The sequence below is a fragment of the Nycticebus coucang genome, chromosome 10 (genome assembly GCF_027406575.1).
Source record: "Nycticebus coucang isolate mNycCou1 chromosome 10, mNycCou1.pri, whole genome shotgun sequence".
In the NCBI taxonomy this organism is placed as follows: domain Eukaryota; kingdom Metazoa; phylum Chordata; class Mammalia; order Primates; family Lorisidae; genus Nycticebus; species Nycticebus coucang.
In genome coordinates this window covers 117,608,894-117,630,342 of record NC_069789.1, presented here as the reverse complement: position 1 = coordinate 117,630,342, position 21,449 = coordinate 117,608,894, and the positions used below count along the sequence as shown (strand labels likewise).

General features: G+C 43.1%; 1 protein-coding gene across 4 annotated transcripts; it reads left to right on the top strand.

Annotated features, from left to right (window-relative positions):
* Positions 1 to 675: 675 nt before the first annotated feature.
* On the top strand, positions 676 to 19,723 carry LOC128595784 (sulfotransferase 2A1-like). 4 transcript variants are annotated; one of them, XM_053604756.1, is made up of 5 exons: positions 676 to 824; positions 3,758 to 3,966; positions 5,995 to 6,121; positions 16,138 to 16,351; positions 18,089 to 19,723. In XM_053604756.1, the coding sequence occupies exons 1-4, from the start codon at positions 689 to 691 to the stop codon at positions 16,155 to 16,157; spliced, it is 492 nt and encodes a 163-aa protein (XP_053460731.1). In that variant the 5' UTR covers positions 676 to 688; the 3' UTR covers positions 16,158 to 16,351; positions 18,089 to 19,723. The 4 variants fall into 4 exon arrangements, 3 of the variants coding, with proteins under 3 accessions (XP_053460731.1, XP_053460729.1, XP_053460730.1); XM_053604754.1 differs by lacking the exon at positions 16,138 to 16,351 and adding an exon at positions 8,719 to 9,214; XM_053604755.1 differs by lacking the exons at positions 16,138 to 16,351; positions 18,089 to 19,723 and adding an exon at positions 9,616 to 11,233.
* The last annotated feature ends 1,726 nt before the right edge of the window (positions 19,724 to 21,449 follow it).

The window sequence follows — 21,449 nt, the reverse complement described above, 5'->3', positions numbered from 1 at the left end:
CAAGGTTAACATCATAGTGCTAGGCCATGTGATAGTAAGTACCCTGGATTATTATATGATGACAATGGCATTTGTTTCTATTCCCTTTCTCTCCATGAATCCGGTCAAATTATGAGAAAAAACATCCCACAAATCCCATGAGAGGGACATTCTACCAAACACCTGACCGGTACTCTTCAAAATTGTCGGGGTCATCAGATATAAAGAAAGTCTGAGAAACTCTTTCAGCCCAGAGGAGCCAGAACAGACTTGACCACTATGTGGAATGTGATGTCCTAGAGGGGATTTTGGAGCAGAAAAATTAAGGAAAATCTGAATAAAGCATGAACTATGGGAACACTCTGGACTCTCTTTGCAATTTTTCTATAAATCCAAAAGTATTATAAAAAGTAAATTTTATTAAAAGTATTTTTAAATTTGCACACATTTCTATGTCCTTGAATTTGCTACTAAATTTCCAGGTCACTCTTATGAAATCAGACTCAGATTATGCCTAGAATGTTTTCCGAGTTCAAAATTGCCCAATATTGTTAATCTTTTTACTGTCGGTCACACTACTCACTTCTCCTCATTGGCCAGTAAACTTTACAACAAATTGGTCACAGATTAATGATTATTATCTCTTTACTATAAAACCGAATCTGCCAGCAGGTGCCGCAGCTTCCACCAAGCACAGGAGCTGATCATCATGGCAGATGACAATTTGTGGTATGAAGGGATATGTTTCCCGAGGGTCAATTACAAACCTGAAATCCTCAGAAAAGTACGAGAAGAGTTTGTGATGAAGGATGAAGATGTAGTAATAGTCACTTTCCCCAAATCAGGTAAGGAACAGAATCCTGAACTGAGAAAGGCGGTGACTGTGTTCCTCATTCCTTCAGCAGATGGTTGGAGAGCCTTCCTTCTTTCCTCCCTCCCTCCCTCCCACTACCTGTCCGTCCCTCCCACCATCCGTCCCTCCCACCATCCCTCCCTCCCTTTTTTTTTTCTTTCTTTTTCTTTTATTTATTATTATTTTTTGAGACAGAGCCTCATGCTGTCACCCTGGGTAGAGAGCCGTGGCAGCAACACATTTCACAGCAGCCTCCAACTCTTGAGCTTAAGCGATTCTCTTGCCTCAGCCTCCCAGGTAGCTGGGACTACAGGCACCCACCACAATGCCTGGCTATTTTTTGGTTGTAGTTGTCATTGTTATTTAGCAGGCCCAGGCTGTATTAGAACCTGCCAGCTCTGGTGTATGTGGCTGGCACCTTAGCCACTTGAGCTATAGGCGCTCAGCCTCTTTCTTTTTATTTTATTTTTTATTTTTGTTGAGACAGAGTTTGAAGCTGTTGCCTTGGGTAGAGTGCCGTGGCATCATAGCTCATTTTAAACTCTTGGGCCAAAGTTATCCTCTTGCCTCAGTTCTATTTTTAGTAGAGAAAGGGTCTTGCTTTTGCTAGGGCTGTTGTTGAACTTGGGAGCTCAAGCAATCCACCCGCCTTAGCCTTCCAGAGTGCTAGGATTACAGTCGTGAGCCAACACGCCGGCCTCTTTCTTTCTTTTTAATCTGTGAGACAGGGTCTCACTGCCTAGCCCAGCTGCAGTGCAGTGGCCCACTCATAACTCACTGCAGCCTCCAACTCCTGGACTCAAATTATCCTTGAAAATAGCTGGAACCACAGCTTGCACCACCAAGCCAAGATAATGTGTTATTAATTTTTATAGAAATGGGATCTTGTTCTATTGTTCAGGCTGGTCTGCAACTCCTGTCCTCAAAAGTGATCTTCCCGCCTCTCCCTGCCTGGGATGACAGGCTTGAATCAACCCCTCTGGGGCTGATTGGAACACTTTGTATATGCTAGGCAATGTGCAAAGCTTTTTGGGGTTGGGGTGGAGCAATGGCTACTACCAGGTACATTCAGACATAAGGACTCAGTTGGGGAATTACACATAACATGAGCGTTCAGAGGGGATAGTCTACAGTATTAGGAGAACCCACAGGAGTATATGTTAAGGCAGACTCGTGTGTATGTATCAGCAGGGAGAAGGATGACAACTGAAGTCCTAGAAGAAATATTTTATTTTATTTTTATTTATTTATTTATTTTGAGACAGAGTCTATGTTCCCCTCAGTAGAGTGCTGTGACATCACAGCTCAGAGCAGCCTCAAACTCTTGGGCTTAAGTGATTCTCTTGCTTCAGCCTCCCAAGTAGTTGGGACTATAGGCACCTGCCACAACACCCAGCTATTTTTTTGTTGCAGTTGTCATTGTTGTTTAGCAGGCCCTGGCCAGGTTCGAACCTACCGGCCTCAGGGTATGTGGCTGGTGCCCTACCCATTGAGCTACAGACCCTGAGCCAGCCTTACTATTTTTTTTTTTTTTTTGAGACAGAGCCTCAAGCTGTTGCCCTGGGTAGAGTGCAGTGGCATCACAGCTCACAGCAACCTTCAACTCCTGGGCTCAAGTGATTCTCCTGCCTCCGCCTCCCAAGTAGCTGGGATTACAGGCACCTGCCACAACACCTGGCTATTTTTTGGTTGCAGCCATCATTGTTGTTTGGTGGGCCCAGGCTGGATTCGAACCTGCCAGCTCAGGTGTATGTGGCTGGTGCCTTAGCCGCTTGAGCCACAGGCACCGGGTCAGCCTTACTATTTTGTTTTTTGTAGTTTTCATTGTTGTTTAGCAGGCCTGGGCTGGGTTCGAACCCACCGCCGGTGTATGTGGCCCGTTCCCTAGCCACGGAGGTATGGTTGCCGAGCCCTAATAGAAGAAACAGAATCTAAATTGATATGAAAAGAATAAAAGTGAAATTACTTGGTGAGGAGGGATATTTTCACATGGAAGAAGCTTCCTGGGTAATGGTCAGGAATTAGAAAAGGGCCTGACAGGCTTGGTGCCTGTGGCTCAAGCAGCTAAGGCACCAGTCACATACACCTGAGCTGGCGGGTTCGAATCCAGCCTGGGCCCGCCAAACAACAATGACAGCTGCAACCAAAAGATAGCCGGGTGTTGTGGCGGGTGCCTGTGGTCCCAGCTACTTGGGAGGTGGAGGCAGGAGAATCACTCGAGCCCAGGAGTTGGAGGTTGCTGTGAGCTGTGATACCACAGCACTCTACCCAGGGAGACAGCTTGAGGCTCTGTCTCAAAAAAAAAGGGCCTGACAAATCCAAGGGACTGGAGATCATATTTTTATAGGAATGGGGCTGGAGGATAAGAGTCTGCAAATGGGGCAGTGCAAGTGGCAGGGCCCTGAAAAGCCAAGAACAATGGGAACTTATTCAAAGACTTCAGTAAATGGCCAAAAGGAGGCAGCAACCCAAACACCCATTGACAGATGAGGGATAAACAAATTGGCATATAGATACAATGGAATGTGATTCATCCTTCCAAAGGAAGAAAATACTGATGCATACTAGAGCATGGATAAACCTCGAGGACTTTAAATGAAATAAGCCAGTCACAAAAATGCACACACTGCATGGTTCTACTTATGTAAGGTGTTGGAATAGCCAAGGTCACTGAAGGGGAAGGTACAAAGGTGATTAACCAGAGGCTGGAGGGAGGGGGGAGTGAGGAGTTGTTTAATAAGTACAGAGTTTCAATTTTGCAAGATTTAAAAGTTGTGGAGATTAGTTGTGCAACAACAGGAACATATTTAACACTTCTAAACTGTATGCTTAACAGTGGTACATTTTATGTTATGTGCATTTCATCATAATGTTTTTTTAAGTCAGATTGTAATGAGTGACCATCACTTTTCCTTCTTTATCCAGGAACACACTGGTTGATTGAGATTCTCTGCCTGATTCATTCCAAGGGGGATACCAAGTGGGTCCAGTCTGTGCCCATCTGGGAGCGCTCACCCTGGATAGAGACTGAGTATGGGTTTGAATTAGTAAATGAGAAGGAGGGCCCACGCTTGCTCACCTCCCACCTCTCCATCCGTCTCTTCCCCAAGTCTTTCTTCAGTTCCAAGGCCAAGGTTGGTGCACAATGGTCAAGGCATGTTTGACCAATGCCTTTCAAACATGAACATGCATATAACCACCTGGAGTCCTTGTTGAAATGCATTGTCACTTGAGAGGTCTGGATGGGAGCTGAGATTCTGCTTTAGGTGATACCAGTGTGGCTGTTCCAGGAACTATAGTTGAATGCAAGGGTATGATCCATGTCTCGTACCATGCCAGCAAAGTACAAACCAGGAATAAAGTGATATGATAATTCCAGAATCTTAGGAAGCCATAATTTAAGCCTAGCTAAAATTTATAACCACTATATACTGAATAAGTCACTTTGTGTTGTTCTAAAAAGTAGTGAGCCAATATTAATTCCATAAGTGCCTCTCGCCATTGAGAAGACACAGAATTGTTCACATGGGAAGCAGCACATTTGTAAATCAACATGGACATCCAGGGTGATTGCTCTGATTTCATAGTTTTTCCTACCTCTGTGTCTTACTGTGTGTAGCTGTCTATGGAGATGAGCAGCCACACAGATCTCCCCAGTGGCTGAACAGTGATCACCAGAAGGGACAGTCATTATCCAGGATCGAATATGTGTCAGACTGTTCTGAGAAACTTGCTTTCTTTTAAAAAGAAAGAAAGCATGAAGGGAGAAAGGAAAGGAGGGAGGGAGGGAGGAAGAGAAACTCTCTTTCTCGGGTGCTGATGGATTTGTGAATTTTTACACTTGATGGTGCTGCAAGGCCAAGAAGCGATGGTGGTTTGTGAATTTTAAAAATATTTTTTGCTAAAACTAAATTGAGAGATTTACTGTCATATTCTCCTCTCTTAGACATTTCACCTTGTGCAGCAGCATAGTGAATTTGTCACAACACGCCTCTTTCCGTGGATCCAATCAGTGTTTGGTAAATCCCTGTGTGGGGAGACTGAGGCCTCTAGTGAGACAAGGACTAGAAAAATGGCACAAAGAGAGTGGGCAGAATTCAAAGGAAAATTTTTATGTATTTATTTTTTTGAGTTGGAGTCTCAGTATATCGCCCTTGGTAGAGTGCCGTGGCATCACAGCTCACAGCAACCTCTAACTCTTGGGCTTAAGTGATTCTCTTGCCTCAGCCTCCCAAGTTGCTGGGACTATAGGTGCTCACCATAATGCCCGAGTATTTTTGTTGTTGTTGTTGTTGTTGTTGCAGTTGTCATTGTTGTTTAGCAGGCCTGGGCCGGGTTTGAACCTGTGTGCCTCAGTGTATGTGGCCAGTGCTCTAACCACCGAGCCAGGGGCACTGAGCCTCAAAGGAAAATTTAGAAGCTAAAATGCCAAGTAATCTTCCTTGTGTGTGTGAGTAGGGGTGGGAGTGTGAGTATGTGTGTGTGTATGTGTGTGTGTGGGGTAATCTTAAGTATTAGCTTGGTGAGTATTTACATATTACACACTGGGTAACCCTCATCTAGTTCCCAATTCTGAACCTTTTCACTTCCACTTCCTCATGGCTCTTCCCAATCAATGGCCACACACAGAGGTAAACACTGCCCTGACTTAGAACCACAGCTTGATTTTGCTTATTCTTGAACTTCATCCAAATAGTCATGCTATATGAACACTGGATGTCTGGATTCCTTCATTCAATATGATGTCTGTTAGATTCATCCATGGTTTTGGGTGTACATACAGTTATATATTTCTGTATAACTATGAATGCACCATAACATATTAGTCCATTCTCCTGTTAGTGATCTTCAAACTATCTACACAAATACAATACCTCTCACATTTAAAAACCCTCCAGTTGCTTCCTATTGTAAGTAAACTAATATACTCCAGAGGGGAGGAAAGGGGATGCTTTCCTCTTCCATTGTTGTATTCCTGGCGCAGTAACTAGTTCATATGGACATTAAATTTTGTTTTATCAATAATTCAAGTAACTTATTAAAAGAATCCACTGATGTTCATTGGCATTTTCAAGGAAATGGTTTTTCTCCGTTTTTACAAAGATCAAATGAAGTGGAAAATGAATGTATTGACTTTTCTTTCTTCCATTTTCCCCTCTAAGGTGATTTACGTCATCAGAAATCCCAAAGATATTATTGTATCCAGTTATTTTTTCTGGAATTCAGTGAATTTGGCTAAGAAACCCAAGTCAGTGGAACAGTATCTTGAATGGTTCATGGAAGGAAATGGTGAGTCTGCTTTAAAGTATGGACGCTAGGGGGCGCGCGGAGTCCGATCTCTGACCTCACCTGACACCTCCCTTGTATCCACATCCCACCAGCCCAGGGCTAAAGGCTCTGTCACCGCTGGAACCCAAATCTGCAAAGTACACCTGCTCTCCTAGATGGCAACAGGGCTCTAGGCAGCCCCTCAGCTTGTCCCTGATAAACCTCAACTCGCCCAGAGGTGTTTATAGGTGTCATTTATTTGGCATCAGCCAATTTCAACCCAATGTCAACCAAAGGTTTTGTGTGGATCTTATTTGGATCTCAATGTAAAGAAACCAAGCATGAAAAGACATTTGTGGAAGGTCTCAACTACAGCTCAGACTTTGGACTTTACCTTAAAGATGTATATAATGTAACCTAATTGCTTCTCCCTTCAGATTAACCCCCCCCCCGCAAAGACGTTGATGAGATAATCTAGGAAAACTGATCCATGAATAGACATTAGAAAATAGTAAAGAAGTATTGTGTGTGTGTGTGTGTGTGTGTACGTGTGTGATTTTTGGTGTGAGAATATAATCGAAGGTGACGTTTTAGTCTGGAGAGATATTCTGAAGCATGTAAAGGTGAAATGTTATTATATTTGGGAGTTTTCTAAAAGAAAACGGAGGGAAAGGGGAAACAGATGAAATGAGGTATATTCTATATATTTTTTTTTTTTTGAGACAGAGTCTCCCTGAGTCACCCTGATGTTATTGTTCACAGCAACCTCCAACTCTTGGCTCAAGTGATTCTCTTGCCTCAGCCCCCTGAGTAGCTGGGACTATAGGTGCCCACCACAATGCCTGGCTATTTTTAGAGATGAGGTCTCACTCTTGCTCAGGCTGGTCTCAAACTCATGAGCACAAGCAATCTGCCCGCCTCAACCTCCCAGAGTGCTAGGATTAGAGGTGTGAGCTACCCCGCCTGGCCATAAGATGTATTCTAAATAACACATCAGGACACACTGCTCCTTACTTGTGACAAATAATAAAACCCTCTCTTGCTTTAAAAAAAAATAACAATCTAGCAATAATGGTTGAAGCTAAGAAATGGGCTGATGGGAGCTCTTCAGGTATATCATGGCATTTTGTATATATTGAAATACAAATGTGGGCGGCGCCTGTGGCTCAGTGAGTAGGGCACCGGCCCCATATGCCGAAGGTGGTGGGTTTAAACCCAGCCCCGGCCAAACTGCAACAACAACAAAAAAATAGCCAGGCGTTGTGGCGGGCGCCTGTAGTCCCAGCTGCTCGGGAGGCTGAGGCAAAAGAATCACATAAGCCCAGGAGCTGGAGGTTGCTGTGAGCCGTGTGACGCCACGGCACTCTACCGAGGGCAGTAAAGTGAGACTCTGTCTCTACAAAAAAAAAAAAAGAAATACAAATGTATATATTTGTATACATATTATTTGTATTTCAATAATATATGTATGTTTTAATATATAGATACCTGTGTGTATATATATATTTGGTGTGGTGGAATTTGGCAGATGTTAGTAAAAAGGGTTTAAAGATTCAGTTAGGCAAGGTGAATAAATTCCAGAGAGATATGGTACAGTACATTGACTAAAGTTAATACATTGCCGACCAGTCACAAGTTACCTGGTAACAAAGGTAACTTCTGCAAAAAACTGCCGGTTAACAATGTGTTAAGATGTTAGCCGCACTAAGTGCTTCTACATTATGAGCAGCTGAGAGATGAGGAGGGAAGAGAGAATAAAATAGGCTGATTTGGGACAAGTGGGATTTGGGAGGAATGAATCAGGGAACAGCTGCTATGTTAATATAATGTATTACCTACTCGAGGCCGGGAGTGGCGGGAGAATCCCTTGAGCTCAGGAGTTTAAGACCGGTCTGAAAAAGTGAGAGACCCCATCTCTACTAACACGGAAAAAACTTGGTCCAGCGTTCTGGTGGGCACCTGAAGGTCCAGATACTCCAGAGATTGAGGCAGGAGGATTGCTCGAACCCAGGAGTTTGAGGTTGCTGTGAGCTAGACTGATGCCATGGAACTCTAGCCTGGGCAACAGAGTGAGACTGTCCAAAGAAAAAAGAGAAGTATACAGGGCAGCTCCTGAAGCTCAGTGGGTAGGGCGCTGGCCACATACACCGAGGCTGGTGGATTCGAACCTGTCCCTGGCCAGCTGAAACGACAATGACAATTACAACAAAAAAATGGCCAGGTGTTGTGGTGACTGAGTGTAGTCCCAGCTACCTGGGAGGTTGAAGCAAGTGAATCACTTAAGCCCAGGAGTCTGAGGTTGCTGTGAGTTGTGTTACCACAGCACTCTACCCAGGGTGACAGCTTGAGACTCCACCTCAAAAAAAAAAAAAAAAGAAAGCATATATATATGTATAAATAAATTAACATATATATGTTCAATTAAAAATTGAACAGATTTTAAATGTTCTCACCATCAAAACAATGGTAAGCATGTGAGGTGAGGAATATGTTAATGAATCCTTTTTTTTTTTTTTTTAGACAGTCTTAGTATGTTGCTCTCAGTAGAGTTCCATGGCATCACAGCTTATAGCAGCCTCCAGCTTAAGCGATTCTCTCTCTCTCTTTTTTTTTTTTAGAGACAGAGTGTCACTTTGTTGCCCTTGGTAGAGTGCTATGCCGTCACAGCTCACAGCAACCTCCAGTTCTTGGGCTTAGGTTGCCTCAGCCTCCAGAGTAGCTGGGACTACAGGCGGCCACCACAACGCCCGGCTATTTTTTGTTGCAGTTGTTTAGCTGGCCTGGGCTGGGTTCAAACCCACCACCTTCAGTGTATGTGGCTGGCACTGAAACCACTGTGCTATGGGTGCCGAGTCAATGAGATCCTTCTTGTGAGTTCACAATGTATACATAAATCAAAACATCGTGTTGTACACTGTAAATACATAAAAGTTTTATTTGTCAATTATATCATAATAAAGCTGGTGAGGAGTGAACTTAATAGATAGGATTAACCTGTTTCTCTGCCTCCCCCATGCGGTACCATATGGGCCATGGTTTGACCACATTCGTGGCTGGGTGTCCATGAGAGAGAGGGAGAACTTCCTGATGCTGAGTTATGAAGAGGTGAAACGGGTAATCCTCATTTTAGTAGTCGGTGCACACCCGCTCATCTCCACCTTCCCTTCTTCTGACTTCCCTCCATTTTTCTGTGTCTCCATTCCTCCTTCTCAGTCAAAATTTAGCCTTGAGAAGAGTCAGGAAGAGTGGGATGAGCTTCCTGATCTCCATTGCCCTATCCTGGTTGACCCTTACCAAGATTCATGATCGTTTGTCTGTGTTATTCTTTACTTTATCTTAAAACATCTAAAGGGTTATTCAATGCATTCAGGCAGAGGACCACGGCTCATGCTCAAACTGGTGGTTGCAAAAACCTTTGTGGGTAGGCCATATGGTGCTACTGCTGACCCAGTGATGAGAGGGCCCTGGGGAAGGGACAGAACTGGGTGTTTACAGTTATGTATACATGTATACAGTTCCAGAGATGTGTCCAACTGTTTGACGTCTCAGCCTCATTGGTAAGAAGAGAAATGAAGGCATGAAATCAACCTGTGTGAATGTGCTCAGATGCCGAGGACTGGAGGGGCTGCTGAGAGACAGGAGAAGCTGTCAGGTGATGCTCAGGACCAGTGAGGGTGAGGAGACCATTGTAGAAAGAATCTGACCTGTTAGTGGTATCCTACAGAAAAGAGAAAACAACATGAATACTGGATGTTGCTTCCACCTGAGAAACATCACCTCCCATCCTCTTCCTCTGCCCACCTCTGTCCAATCCCAAAGGCCTCAGCATGAATCATTGTGATTGGGAAGCCTTTCTTTCTTTTTTTTTTTTTATTGTTAAATCATAGCTGTGTACATGAATGCGATCATGGGGCACCATACACTGGTTTTATAGACTGTTTGACACATTTTCATCACACTGGTTAACATAGCCTTTCTGGCATTTTCTTAGTTATTGTGTTAAGACATTTACATTCTACATTTACTAAGTTTCACATATACCCTTGTAAGATGCATCACAGGTGTAATCCCACCAATCACCCTCCCTCTGTCCTCCTCCCCTCCCCCTCCCTCCTACCTCCATCCCCTCTGTTTCCCCCCTTCCCCCTATTCTTAGGTTATAACTGGGTTATAGCTTTCATGTGAAAGCCATAAATTAGTTTCATAGTAGGGCTGAGTACATTGGGTACTTTTTATTCCATTCTTGAGATACTTTACTAAGAAGAATATGTTCCAGCTCCATCCATGTAAACCTGAAAGAGGTAAAGTCTCCATCTTTCTTTAAGGCTGCATAATATTCCATGGTGTACATATACCACAATTTATTAATCCATTTGTGGATTGATGGGCACTTGGTCTTTTTCCATGACTTAGCAATTATGAATTGGGCTGCAATAAACATTCTGGTACAATTATCTTTGTTATGATGTGATTTTTGGTCTTCTGGGTATATACCTAGTAGAGGAATTATAGGATTGAATGGCAGATCTATTTTTAGATCTCTAAGTGTTCTCCAAACATGTTTCCAAAAGGAATGTATTAATTTGCATTCCCACCAGCAGTGTAGAAGTGTTCCCTTTTCTCCATATCCATGCCAACATCTCTGGTCTTGCGATTTTGTGATATGGGCTAATCTTACTGGAGTTAGATGATATCTTAAAGTAGTTTTGATTTGCATTTCTCTGATGATTAAAGATGATGAGCATTTTTTCATATGTCTGTAGGCCGTGTGCCTGTCTTCTTCAGACAGGTTTCTCTTCAAGTCCCTTGCCCAGTGTGCGATGGGATCACTTGTTCTTTTCTTGCTTATACGTTTGAGTTCTCTGTGGATTCTGGTTATTAAACCTTTGTCATAACCTGTAAATATCTTCTCCCATTCTGAGGGCTGTCTGCTTGCTTTACTTACTGTGTTCTTGGCTGTGCAGAAGCTTTTTAGTTTGATAAGGTCCCAGTAGTGTATTTTTGAAGCTGCTTCAATTCCCCGGGGGGTCCTCCTCATAAAATACTTGCCCAGACCGATTTCTTCAAGGGTTTTCCCTGCACTCTCTTGAAGTATTTTTATAGTTTTGTGTCTTAAGTTTAAATCTTTAATCCAGTGAGACTCTATCTTAGTTAATGGTGAAAGGTGTGGGTCCACTTTCAGTCTTCTGCAGGTTGCCAGCCAGTTCACTCAGCACCATTTGTTAAATAGGGAATCTTTTCCCCACTGAATGTTTTTGATTGACTTGTCAAAGATCAAATAATGGTAAGTAGCTGGATACATCTCTTGGTTCTCTATTCTGTTCCAGACGTCTACTTCTCTGTTTTTGTGCCAATACCATGCTGTTTGATCACTATCAATTTATAGTATAGTCTGAGGTCTGGTAGTGTGATTCCTCCTGCTTTGTTTTTATTTCTGAGTAATGTCTTGGCTATTTGAAATTTTTTCTGATTCTATATCAAACGAAGTATTGTTTTTTCAAGATCTTAAAGTATGACAGTGGAATTTCAATAGGGATTGCGTTAAAATTGTATATTGCTTTGGGTAGTATGGACATTTTAACAATGTTGATTCTTCCCAGCCATGAGCATGGTATGTTTTTCCATTTGGTAACATTTTCAGCTATTTCTTTTCTTAGAGTTTTATAGTTCTCTTTATAGAGATCTTTCATGTCCTTTGCTAGATAAACTCCCAAATATTTCATCTTCTTTGGCACTACTGTGAATGGAATAGAGTCCTTAACTGATTTTTCAGCTTGACTATTGTTGGTATATATAAAGGCTACAGATTTATGAATGTTGATTTTGTAACCTGAGACGCTGCTATATTCCTTGATCACTTCTAAGAGTTTTGTAGTATAAACCCTGGTGTTTTCCAGATATACAATCATATCATCTGCAAAGAGCAAAAGTTTGATCTCTTCTGACCCTATATGGATACCCTTGATCGCCTTTTCTCCTCTAATTGCGGTGGCTAAAACTTCCATTACAATGTTAAAGAGCATTGTAGACAATGGGCAGCCTTGTCTGGTTCCTGATCTGAGTGGAAATGATTTCAATTTAACTCCATTCAATATGATATTGGCTGTGGGTGCTGTAGATGGCCTCTATCAGTTTGAGAAATGTCCCTTCTATACCAGTTTTCTTAAGTGCTCTGATAATGAAGGGATGCTGTATATTATCAAAAGCTTTTTCTGCATCAATTGAGAGAATCATATGGTTTTTGTTTTTTAATTTGTTTATGTGCTGACTTATACTTATAGATTTATATATATTGAACCCTTGAGACCCTGGGATAAAACCAACTTGGTCATGATGTATAGTTTGATGTGTTGCTGGATTCTGTTTGTTAGGATCTTTTTGAATATTTTTGCATCTATATTCATTAGTGATACTGGTCTATAATTTTCTTTTCTTGTTGAGTCTTTTCCTGGTTTGGGGATCAGGGTGATGTTTGCTTCATCGAACGTGTTGGGTAGCCTTCCTTCTTTTTCTACATTTTGGAACAGGTTGAGTAATATAGGTACTAGTTCCTCTTTAAAGGTGTGATAGAATTCTGACATGAAACCATCTGGTCCTGGGCTTTTCTTTTTAGGGAGATTTAGTATGGTTGGTGCTATTTCAGAACTTGACATTGGCCTGTTCAACATTTCCACTTGATTCTGGCTAAGTCTTGGAAGGTGACGTGCTTCCAAGTATTGGTCAATTTCCTTCAGATTTTCATATTTCTGAGAATAAAATTTCTTGTAATATTCATTAAGAATGTTTTGAATTTCTGAGGAGTCTGTTGTTATTTCGTCTTTGTCATTTCCGATTGATGAGATTAGAGATTTTACTCTTTTTTTCCTTGTTAGGTTAGCCAAAGGTTTATCTATTTTATTGACCTTTTCTTTTTTTTTTTTTGTAGAGACAGAGTCTCACTTTATGGCCCTTGGTAGAGTGCTGTGGCATCACACAGCTCACAGCAACCTCCAACTCCTGGGCTTAAGCGATTCTCTTGCCTCAGCCTCCCGAGTAGCTGGGACTACAGGCGCTGGCCACAACGCCCGGCTATTTTTTGGTTGCAGTTTGGCTGGGGCCGGGTTTGAACCCGCCACCCTCGGTATATGGGGCCGGCGCTTTACCGACTGAGTCACAAGCGCCGCCCTTTATTGACCTTTTCAAAAAACCAACTTTTTGATTTATTGATCTGTTGTATAATTCTTTTGTTTTCAATTTCATTTCATTCTGCTCTAATTTTGGTTATTTCTTGTCTTCTATTGGGTTTGGGGATGGAATGTTCTTCCTTTTCCAGTTGGTTGATATGTCCTGTTAAGTTGTTAACTTCCTATCTTTCCTTTCTTTTGAGGAAGGCTTGCAGTGCTATAAATTTCCCTCTTAGGACTGCCTTTGCGGTATCCCAGAGGTTCTGATAATTTGTGTCTTCATTGTCTTTTTGTTCCAAAAATTTGGCAATGTCCTTCTTAATCTCATCTCTGACCCAGCTATCATTCAGCATAAGGTTATTTAACTTCCATGTTTTTGTGTGAGTATGCAGATTCCTGTTGTTTTGAGATTAACTTTTATTCCATGGTGGTCCGAGAAGATGCAAGGAATAATTTCTATTCCTTTAAATTTACTGAGGTTAGACTTGTGACCTAAGATGTGATCGATTTTGGAGTATATTCCGTGGGCTGATGAGAAGTATGTGTATTCAATTTTGTTGGGATGAAATGTTCTATAGATGTCTGCTAAATCCAAATGTTGGATGGTTAGGTTTAAATCTAAAATTTCTTTGCTCAGCTTTTTATTGGAGGATCTATTCGACACTGTCAAAGGAGTGTTGAAATCTCTGACTATTATGGAGCTGCAGGAAATCAAGTTGCTCATGTCTGTTAGAGTTTCTCTTATAAATTGAGGTGCATTCTGGTTGGGTGCATAAATATTAATAATTGAAATCTCATCATATTGAGTATTACCCTTAACAAATATGAAGTGACCATTCTTATCCTTCCTTACTTTTGTCGGTTTAAAGCCTATTGTGTCTGCAAATAGAATCACAACACCTGCTTTTTTCTGATTACCATTTGCCTGAAATATGGACGAACATCTTTTCACCCTGAGTCTATATTTATCTTTTAAGGTAAGATGTGACTCTTGTATGCAGCAAATATCTGGCCTGAGTTTTTGTATCCAGTCAGCTAACCTGTGCCTCTTTAGAGGAGAGTTTAAGCTGTTCACATTAATGGAGAAGATTGATAAGTCTGGTAAAATTCGGGGTATTGAGTTTTTCGAAAGTCCAGTGGACATTTTTAATCCTTTCGCCACTGTGGAAGTTGGAGTTCGATCAAAAGTTTCTGAATGAGTTTACTTTTGTGGTAGAGGATCGGGCTGGTCATTATGGAGGATAGGTCTGAGAATATCCTGAAGAGCTTGTTTGGTTATGGCAAATTTCTTCAACATATGAATGTCATTAAAGTATTTAATTTCTCCATCATAAATGAAACTCAGTTTAGCTGGATACAGGATCTGGGGTTGAAAGTTATTTTGCTTTAGGAGATTAAAAGTCAATGACCACCCTCTTCTGGCCTGAAAAGTTTCAGCAGAGAGATCATCAGTCATTCTAATATTCTTCCCTTTGTAGGTAATGGATTTCTTACATCTGGCTGCTTTCAGAATTTTCTCCTTCATATTAACTTTAGTGAAGCTAATTATGATATGCCTGGGGGATGTCTTATTTGGATTGAGTCATGCTCAGGTTCTGAAATTGTCTGCTATCTGAATTTCAGAATCTCTTGGCATGTCTGGAAAATTCTCTTTCATAATTTCATGGAGAAGGGCCTCTGTGCCTTGTGAGGCCACTTCATCACTTTCAGGGATTCCAAGGAGGTGTATATTAGCCTTCTTTGAATTATCCCAGAGCTCTCTGAGAGAATGATCCATTTTTGCTCTCCATTTCTCTTCCTCTTTGAGAGTTTGGGAGCATTCAAAGGCTTTGTCTTCAATGTCAGAAATCCTTTCTTCTGCTTGCTCCACTGTGTTACTGAGGGCTTCTACTGTATTTTTCAGATCTTTGAGGGCTGCAAATTCTTGCTTCAGTGCGTCAAAATCTTTGGTGGTTTTGTCTTTAAATTCGTTAAATTCTTGAGACAACTTTTGAATTTCTCCTTGAATTTCTAATTCTGAATTTTGAATTCCTCATCGAATTTCTAATTCCAAATTTTCCTCAATTCTATTAATCTTGTTTGCTATCCAAATTCTGAATTCAATTTCTGACATCTTGGCCAGCTGTTTATGAATGGGATCTTCAGTTACATTGCCATATCTTTCCTTGGGGGGATTGATCTATTCTGGTTATTCATGTTACCAGAGTTTTTCCGCTGATTCTGCCCCATGATTGTCTTACACCATTTGATTTTTCCCCTGGAGCTTTGTCAAGGACCTGTACAGTGCTATGGCCTGAGAAACTGGGGACCTGTTTGGTGTGGTGGGGCTAAGTGGTTCTGTCTTGTTTTCAGCTGGTCTCTGTTCTACCCTAGTGAAACAGTTACTCTGGGTTGAAGTCTCAGCTGTGGAGAAATACCAGCAATTATGTCACTCCGCCCCCCCACAGGCAACAATTGGAAAAGGAAAATCAACACTTCCTACAGTCACACACCCAGGGCACCACTTGAATAGTCCTCAGGCGATTAGCTCAGTTCAAATGGTCCAAATCAGTTGTCTCAGTCAGCACCTGTCTCAGGTGGGAGAGTTTAAAAGGTCTCTGGCAACTGGATCGCAGGGGTCTGGTGACAACTCAGATATGGCTTGCTGCGGTGCTCCATGGAGTCAGGAGGACCCACCCAGCAAATAGATTAGTCTGGGAAGGTTGATGCCTCCTTCCCCACCTTGCACCTCTGTCACACCCAGTCATGGATAGCCCCGCAGGGCTGTGACCCAGTTGCCTCTAATGAACAGATACTCCAGGGGTTTGCACCTGCCTGAATCACAAGGAAATCTATTTCTACTCAGCCAGGCCACTGTGCTCTGTCTCTATCCAGCAGGTGGAGATGAGGCCTGACAACCTCGGGCGCTTGATGGAGATTGGGAGGTGTTCGCTCAGTTCCAGCCCTGCCCCTGATTGATGTTACTGACAGAACAGAACAGAACGACTTTGCGGGAATTTGTTTCTGACCCTGCTAAATTCCCCTGCATAAGATAAGCTGTTTTGAGTTTCCAGAGCCTGCGCCTCAGGCCCCGTCTTTGCTCCTGCAGGTTTGTATTCGGTTAGCTTTCAGTTCTAGCCTCCTGCCTTCCTCTGTCTATAGGCTGATGATCCCCTGAGGGCTGGGTGCATCTTAGCTCAGTAAAGTGGTTCTCTGTGTCAGCCTTGCCCTGGGAACTTCCTGGCTCTGCGCATGTGTTTCTAGTCCCTGTGCTCCACCCAGGCCGGTACCGCCTCAGGCAAACCCTTCACTCATGGGGCCTGCGTTTCCATCCCAGATCTGTTCCATGGTGGTTGCCACCTGAGAAGATGTCTGGCCTCCTCTGGTTGCCAGGGAGACGGGGGTGTGGCTTTGGAATATCTGGGAGTGAACCCTATTGTTGCCAAAAACGGCTGCTGCTCTGCCACTCAGGGCACCGTGGCTCCGGTGCAGTTCCCTCTCAGCCGACCGTCCTCTCCTCATTCCTGTGCCACAGAATCAGCACTGACCAGCTGCAGTCTAGGCCCTGTCCACACCCCTTGAGAAATCACCCAAAAATCTGGACTCCTGGGGGACAGGCCTCCAGACCTCAGAGTGAGAGTGGAGGGGAGTGCTGGGAGCTCAGAATTGCAGGTAGAGAATATATACAGTTCTATACAGTTTTATGCCTGGCAGGAGAATGCCATGGCACCCTAGTATGGGAGGTAGGTCCAGTTTTTAGAGGGTCTCTCCCGTGGAGTGTAGTGGGAGGACCTTTGAACTCTGCTCGTTTGTTTCACTCCAAGCCGTTCTTATGGGGGAGGGGCCAGGAAGCCTTTCTTAACATGTTTAACTCCCTCTGGGCCAGGATGCCATACCTTCTAGTAATCTTCCTTTCATCTCACACACCAAACTTTAATTTTAGCTATTTCCACTGTTATATGTCCTCTTGTTGGACAATGACTAGGGCGTATAAAGGAAAGAAAAGTTTTTTTTTTTAGAGACAGAGTTTCACTCCATCACCCTCCATAGGGTACTGTGCCATCACAGCTCACAGCAACCTCCAGCTCCTGGGTTTAGGCGATTCTCTTGCCTGAGCCTCCCAGTAACTGGGACCATAGGCACTGGCCACAATGCCCAGCTATTTTTTGTTGCAGTTTGGCCGGGGCTGGGTTTAAACCCGCCACCCTCAGTATATGGGGCTGGTGCCGTACTCACTGAGCCACAGGCTCTGCCCAGGAAAGAAAAGTTTTAAAGCATTATAATTCTAAGAGAAGGCCTGTGATTCACAGAAAAGTCTTTCTGGTATAAAAAGCTATTTTCTTAGCATAATCTCCCAGGATCCTGTACCAAGGACTAGTTATTGAGATAATACATGAGAAGATCTTATAAAACTCTCTGTATTATTCAAGTGTGAGTTATGAGAAACAGTATTATTTGATGGCATAGTCAGGATTTGAAATCAATTCATTAAATCTTTGTCAAGTTTTCCCCAAATCTCTCCTTGCTTAATCCTAATCATTGTCCAGGAGTCCTTCTCAAAGCCTCCCTAGAAGCCCCAGGCTCTGTCTTTTACTGCTAAGTTCTCCTAACTCCTAACCATATGGGAAATCCATCAGGATCCCGGCATCTTTCCCACACTCCCTGCTCTCTCTTCTTTACCTGTTTCTCTTGCTTTCTCCTGGCTGCATCCAGCTCCATCACTTCTCCCTTCTGTGTCCTGTTTCTCTCTTCTTCTTCCCCCTCCTCATCCTCATCCTGCTTCTCATCCTAGTTTCTCTGGTGCCTTTCTCTCTCATATCCTTTCCTTTATTTTTCCTTCTTTTAGGACACAGAAAGAACTATGGAGAAGATCTGTCAGTTCCTGGGTAAGAAGGCAGAGCCAGAAGAACTTGACCTAATCCTCAAGAATAGCTCCATTGAGGTCATGAGAGAAAACAAGATGTCCAATTTCTCAATGGTGGATGATACTTATTTAATTCAGAAAAACCCGCTTCTGAGAAAAGGTAAAAGCAAATACTCTGGTTTAAAAATGTGTCAGAATACATGTCTTGTGTTTACAGCAGGTGCTATCAGTTGAGATGAGGAGTGTTTGAGTGTGTCAACTGCAAATGCTCATCCCCCAGAGCATTTCTCCTGTCCCCTTATTAGGGGATCTCTTGTCATGGTGCTGGTGTGGGCGGCAGGCACTTGGAGAAATTTGATCCATCCTAAAATGGTTACCTGAGTGATGAGGCAGCATTTCGATTCTCTGTCCTGTGAATTTTACACAAGAGCATGTCCATTCTACAAACAGTGACCAGGTGAATTAGCTCCTCCTGCCAAGCTTGTGAGCCATGACTGACCTGCAGAAGGATGATGGAATTGAAATGTTCGCATTAGGGCTACCCCATTGGGCAGTTAGTGTAGAGAACTGTCCTTAACAAGAAAATGAATGAAGGAATGACTCAGCTGGAAAAAGGAGAGAGGTGTCTAATGCTATTAGACATTGTGAGGCCGCCTGTGATTAAAACCATGTCCCTACCTACCCATGGGCTCAAAACAAATGGAAATATCTTCTGCATGGAGGTCAAGAATTCATTCTTTTTCCAATATCCTACACTTCAAATGTATCTGGGATGGTGATCCACGGAAGAAAATAATGAAATGCTTCCAAAGCATCAAAGGACCTTGAGCAGGTCAGGCCTCTGATGCTCCAGTTGGCCAGGAGGACAGAGACCAAGAAGGTCAGTCTTGATCCCTAAAATGTGATGGAATTGGTCCTGCTGGGTTTTGGATTGCTGGGGTCCCATGACCTTCTTCTTCTTTCAGATTTCTCTCCTTTGGCATGAGAAGATCTATCCTCTGCCTTCCCTACAATTGCATTTTGAAAGCAGGTAACATGTCTGGTTTCACAGGTTAGCAGCTAGAGAGGAATTTTGCCTTAGAATGAATCACACTTCAAGTCTCATTCTTGCCTTGGTGACACCTGGGTGATAGTTACATGAGATTTTGCACTTACAGTTAAGACTTTTGGGCTGCTGGGCTGGGGTGCAGGAATTATGTGTATGAGAAGGACATGGATGTGAGGGTGCATAAGGCAGAGTGATGTCGGCTGAATTCTTAGGTTACAATCCTAACCTCTAGCACTTCTGAATGAAATCATATTGGGATATAATATCCTTAAATCTTCATAGAGGTAACTAAGTCAAAATCACATTTATAGGGGGGCCCTACCCCAGTGTGTGTGTATTCTTAGAAGTAAAGGAAATGTGGACACACACATGTGCACACACAGAGAGCAGAGGAAAGAACAATGGATGTTTACAGGGCACCAGTTGCATGTTAGACATTCTGCTCTACCATTTCTACTGCATAAGCATATAATATTTATATATATATTTATTTATTTAAGACACAGTCTCACTATGTCACGCTTGGTAGAGTGCTGTGGTGTCAAAACTCACAGCAACCTCAAATTCTTGGGCTTAAGCGATTCTCTTGCCTCAGCTTCCCAAGTAGCTGTGTTTACAGGTGCCTGCCACAACACCCGACTATTTTTTTTTTTTTTTTGTAGTTGTCATTGATGTTTAGCAGGCCTGGGCTGGGTTTGAACCTTTGGGTGCATGTGGCTGGCACTGAAACCACTGTGCTACGGGCGCCGAGCCCATATAACTTTTATTCTTTAGCTTCAAATGTACATTCATCATTTTAACCATGTTATCTTTCTAAGGTTTTTTTTTGTTCATCTTTTATCAAACGGAGGTAGTATTAATACATTCTTGTACTTTTTTGCTTTTTGAGACAGAGTTTCAGCCTGTCTCCCAGGCTTGAGTGCAGTTTTGTGATCACAACTCATACCAGCCTCAAATTCCTGTGCCCAGGCCATCCTCCCAACTCACTCTCCCCAGTAGCTGGGACTACGGGCATGCACCACCACACATAGAACATTTTTATCTATTTTCTTTCTTGCTATATGGCCCAGGCTGGTCTCAGACACCTGGACTCAAGTAATCCTCACACCTCTGCATCCCTAGTACCTACAATTACCCTCCATTCTTTTATTCATCCTTTGAGCAAATATTTATTGAGTACTTACTCTATGTCTGTCCCTCTTTGAACCACTAAGTCATTGGCAATTTAGGTACAAAGTTGCAACTTTCTAAAACTTACAGGGATATATGCTATACCCACATCCACAAAAGGAAATGCCTGGAGCTATCCTGTAGGTATGTGTCATGAAGCAAAATACAGCAGGATGGGAACTGGCAGTTCTAATCTAGGTGGTCAGAAAGCCTCACTGAGAAGACTGCCTTGGAGCCAGGACTGGAAAGGCAAAGAGGCAGGACACGGATACACCTGGGAGAGCAGCATTGCAGGGAGCAGACATGGGAAACACACGGTCTGAGCAGTGGGGACACCTGCCACCTGTGAGGCAGAATCACAACTCCCAATGTGATGGAGCACAGTGAGCAAATGGGTCATCACAGGAGATGGAGTCAGAGAAACAAAAGAGACACAGATTGCTGGGAGCCTTACAAGCACCTGACACACTTTGCCTGAGTGAAACCAAGAGTCCTTGAACTTGAGTGGGAAAATGGCAGGATGAGTCTTCCGTTCTCAAGGGGCCAAGGGGTCTGTCATCTGACACTAACTTACACAGAACAATCCCAAGCACAGAGACTGCTTATAGTCTATGACCTTAATGCAGGTAAGAAATGATGTTGGAGGCTGGGCACAGGGGCTCATGCCTGTAATCCTAGAACTCTGTGAGGCTGAGGTGGGTCGACTGCCTGAGCTCACAGGTTGGGACTGGCCTGAGACAGAGTGAGACCCTGCCTCTAAAACTAGCTGGGCGTTGTGGTGGGCACCTGTAGTCTCAACCACTTGGGAGGCTGAGGCAAGAGAATTGCTTAAGCCCAAGAATTTGAGGTTGCTGTGAGCTGTGATGCCATAGCACTCTACAAGGGTGATGAAGTAATTCTCTGTCTCAAAAAAAAAAAAAAGAAAGAAAGAAAAAGAAAAAAGAAATGATGTTGGCTTGTTGGCTTGGGTCAGGGTGGTAGAAACTGGGGTGGTGGAAAGTGGCTGGATTCTGGGCGTGTCAGCAGATGTAGCCGTCAAGACTGTGGAGGGACTGTGCACAGGAGGGGCTGGGAGAGAGGAGGAGGGAAGACCACACCATGCTCATGGCTGGGAAGAATCAACAT

What these genes read in the sequence shown, in the direction of transcription:
- LOC128595784 (XM_053604754.1), top strand. Translation starts at nt 689, where the DNA reads ATGGCAGATGACAATTTGTGGTATGAAGGGATATGTTTCCCGAGGGTC. An exon ending in TCTTCAGTTCCAAGGCCAAG is followed by an intron (nt 3,967 to 5,994) that starts GTTGGTGCACAA and finishes TTCCCCTCTAAG; the next exon opens with GTGATTTACGTCATCAGAAA. An exon ending in ATGGTTCATGGAAGGAAATG is followed by an intron (nt 6,122 to 8,718) that starts GTGAGTCTGCTT and finishes TTTTTTTTTTAG; the next exon opens with AGACAGAGTGTCACTTTGTT.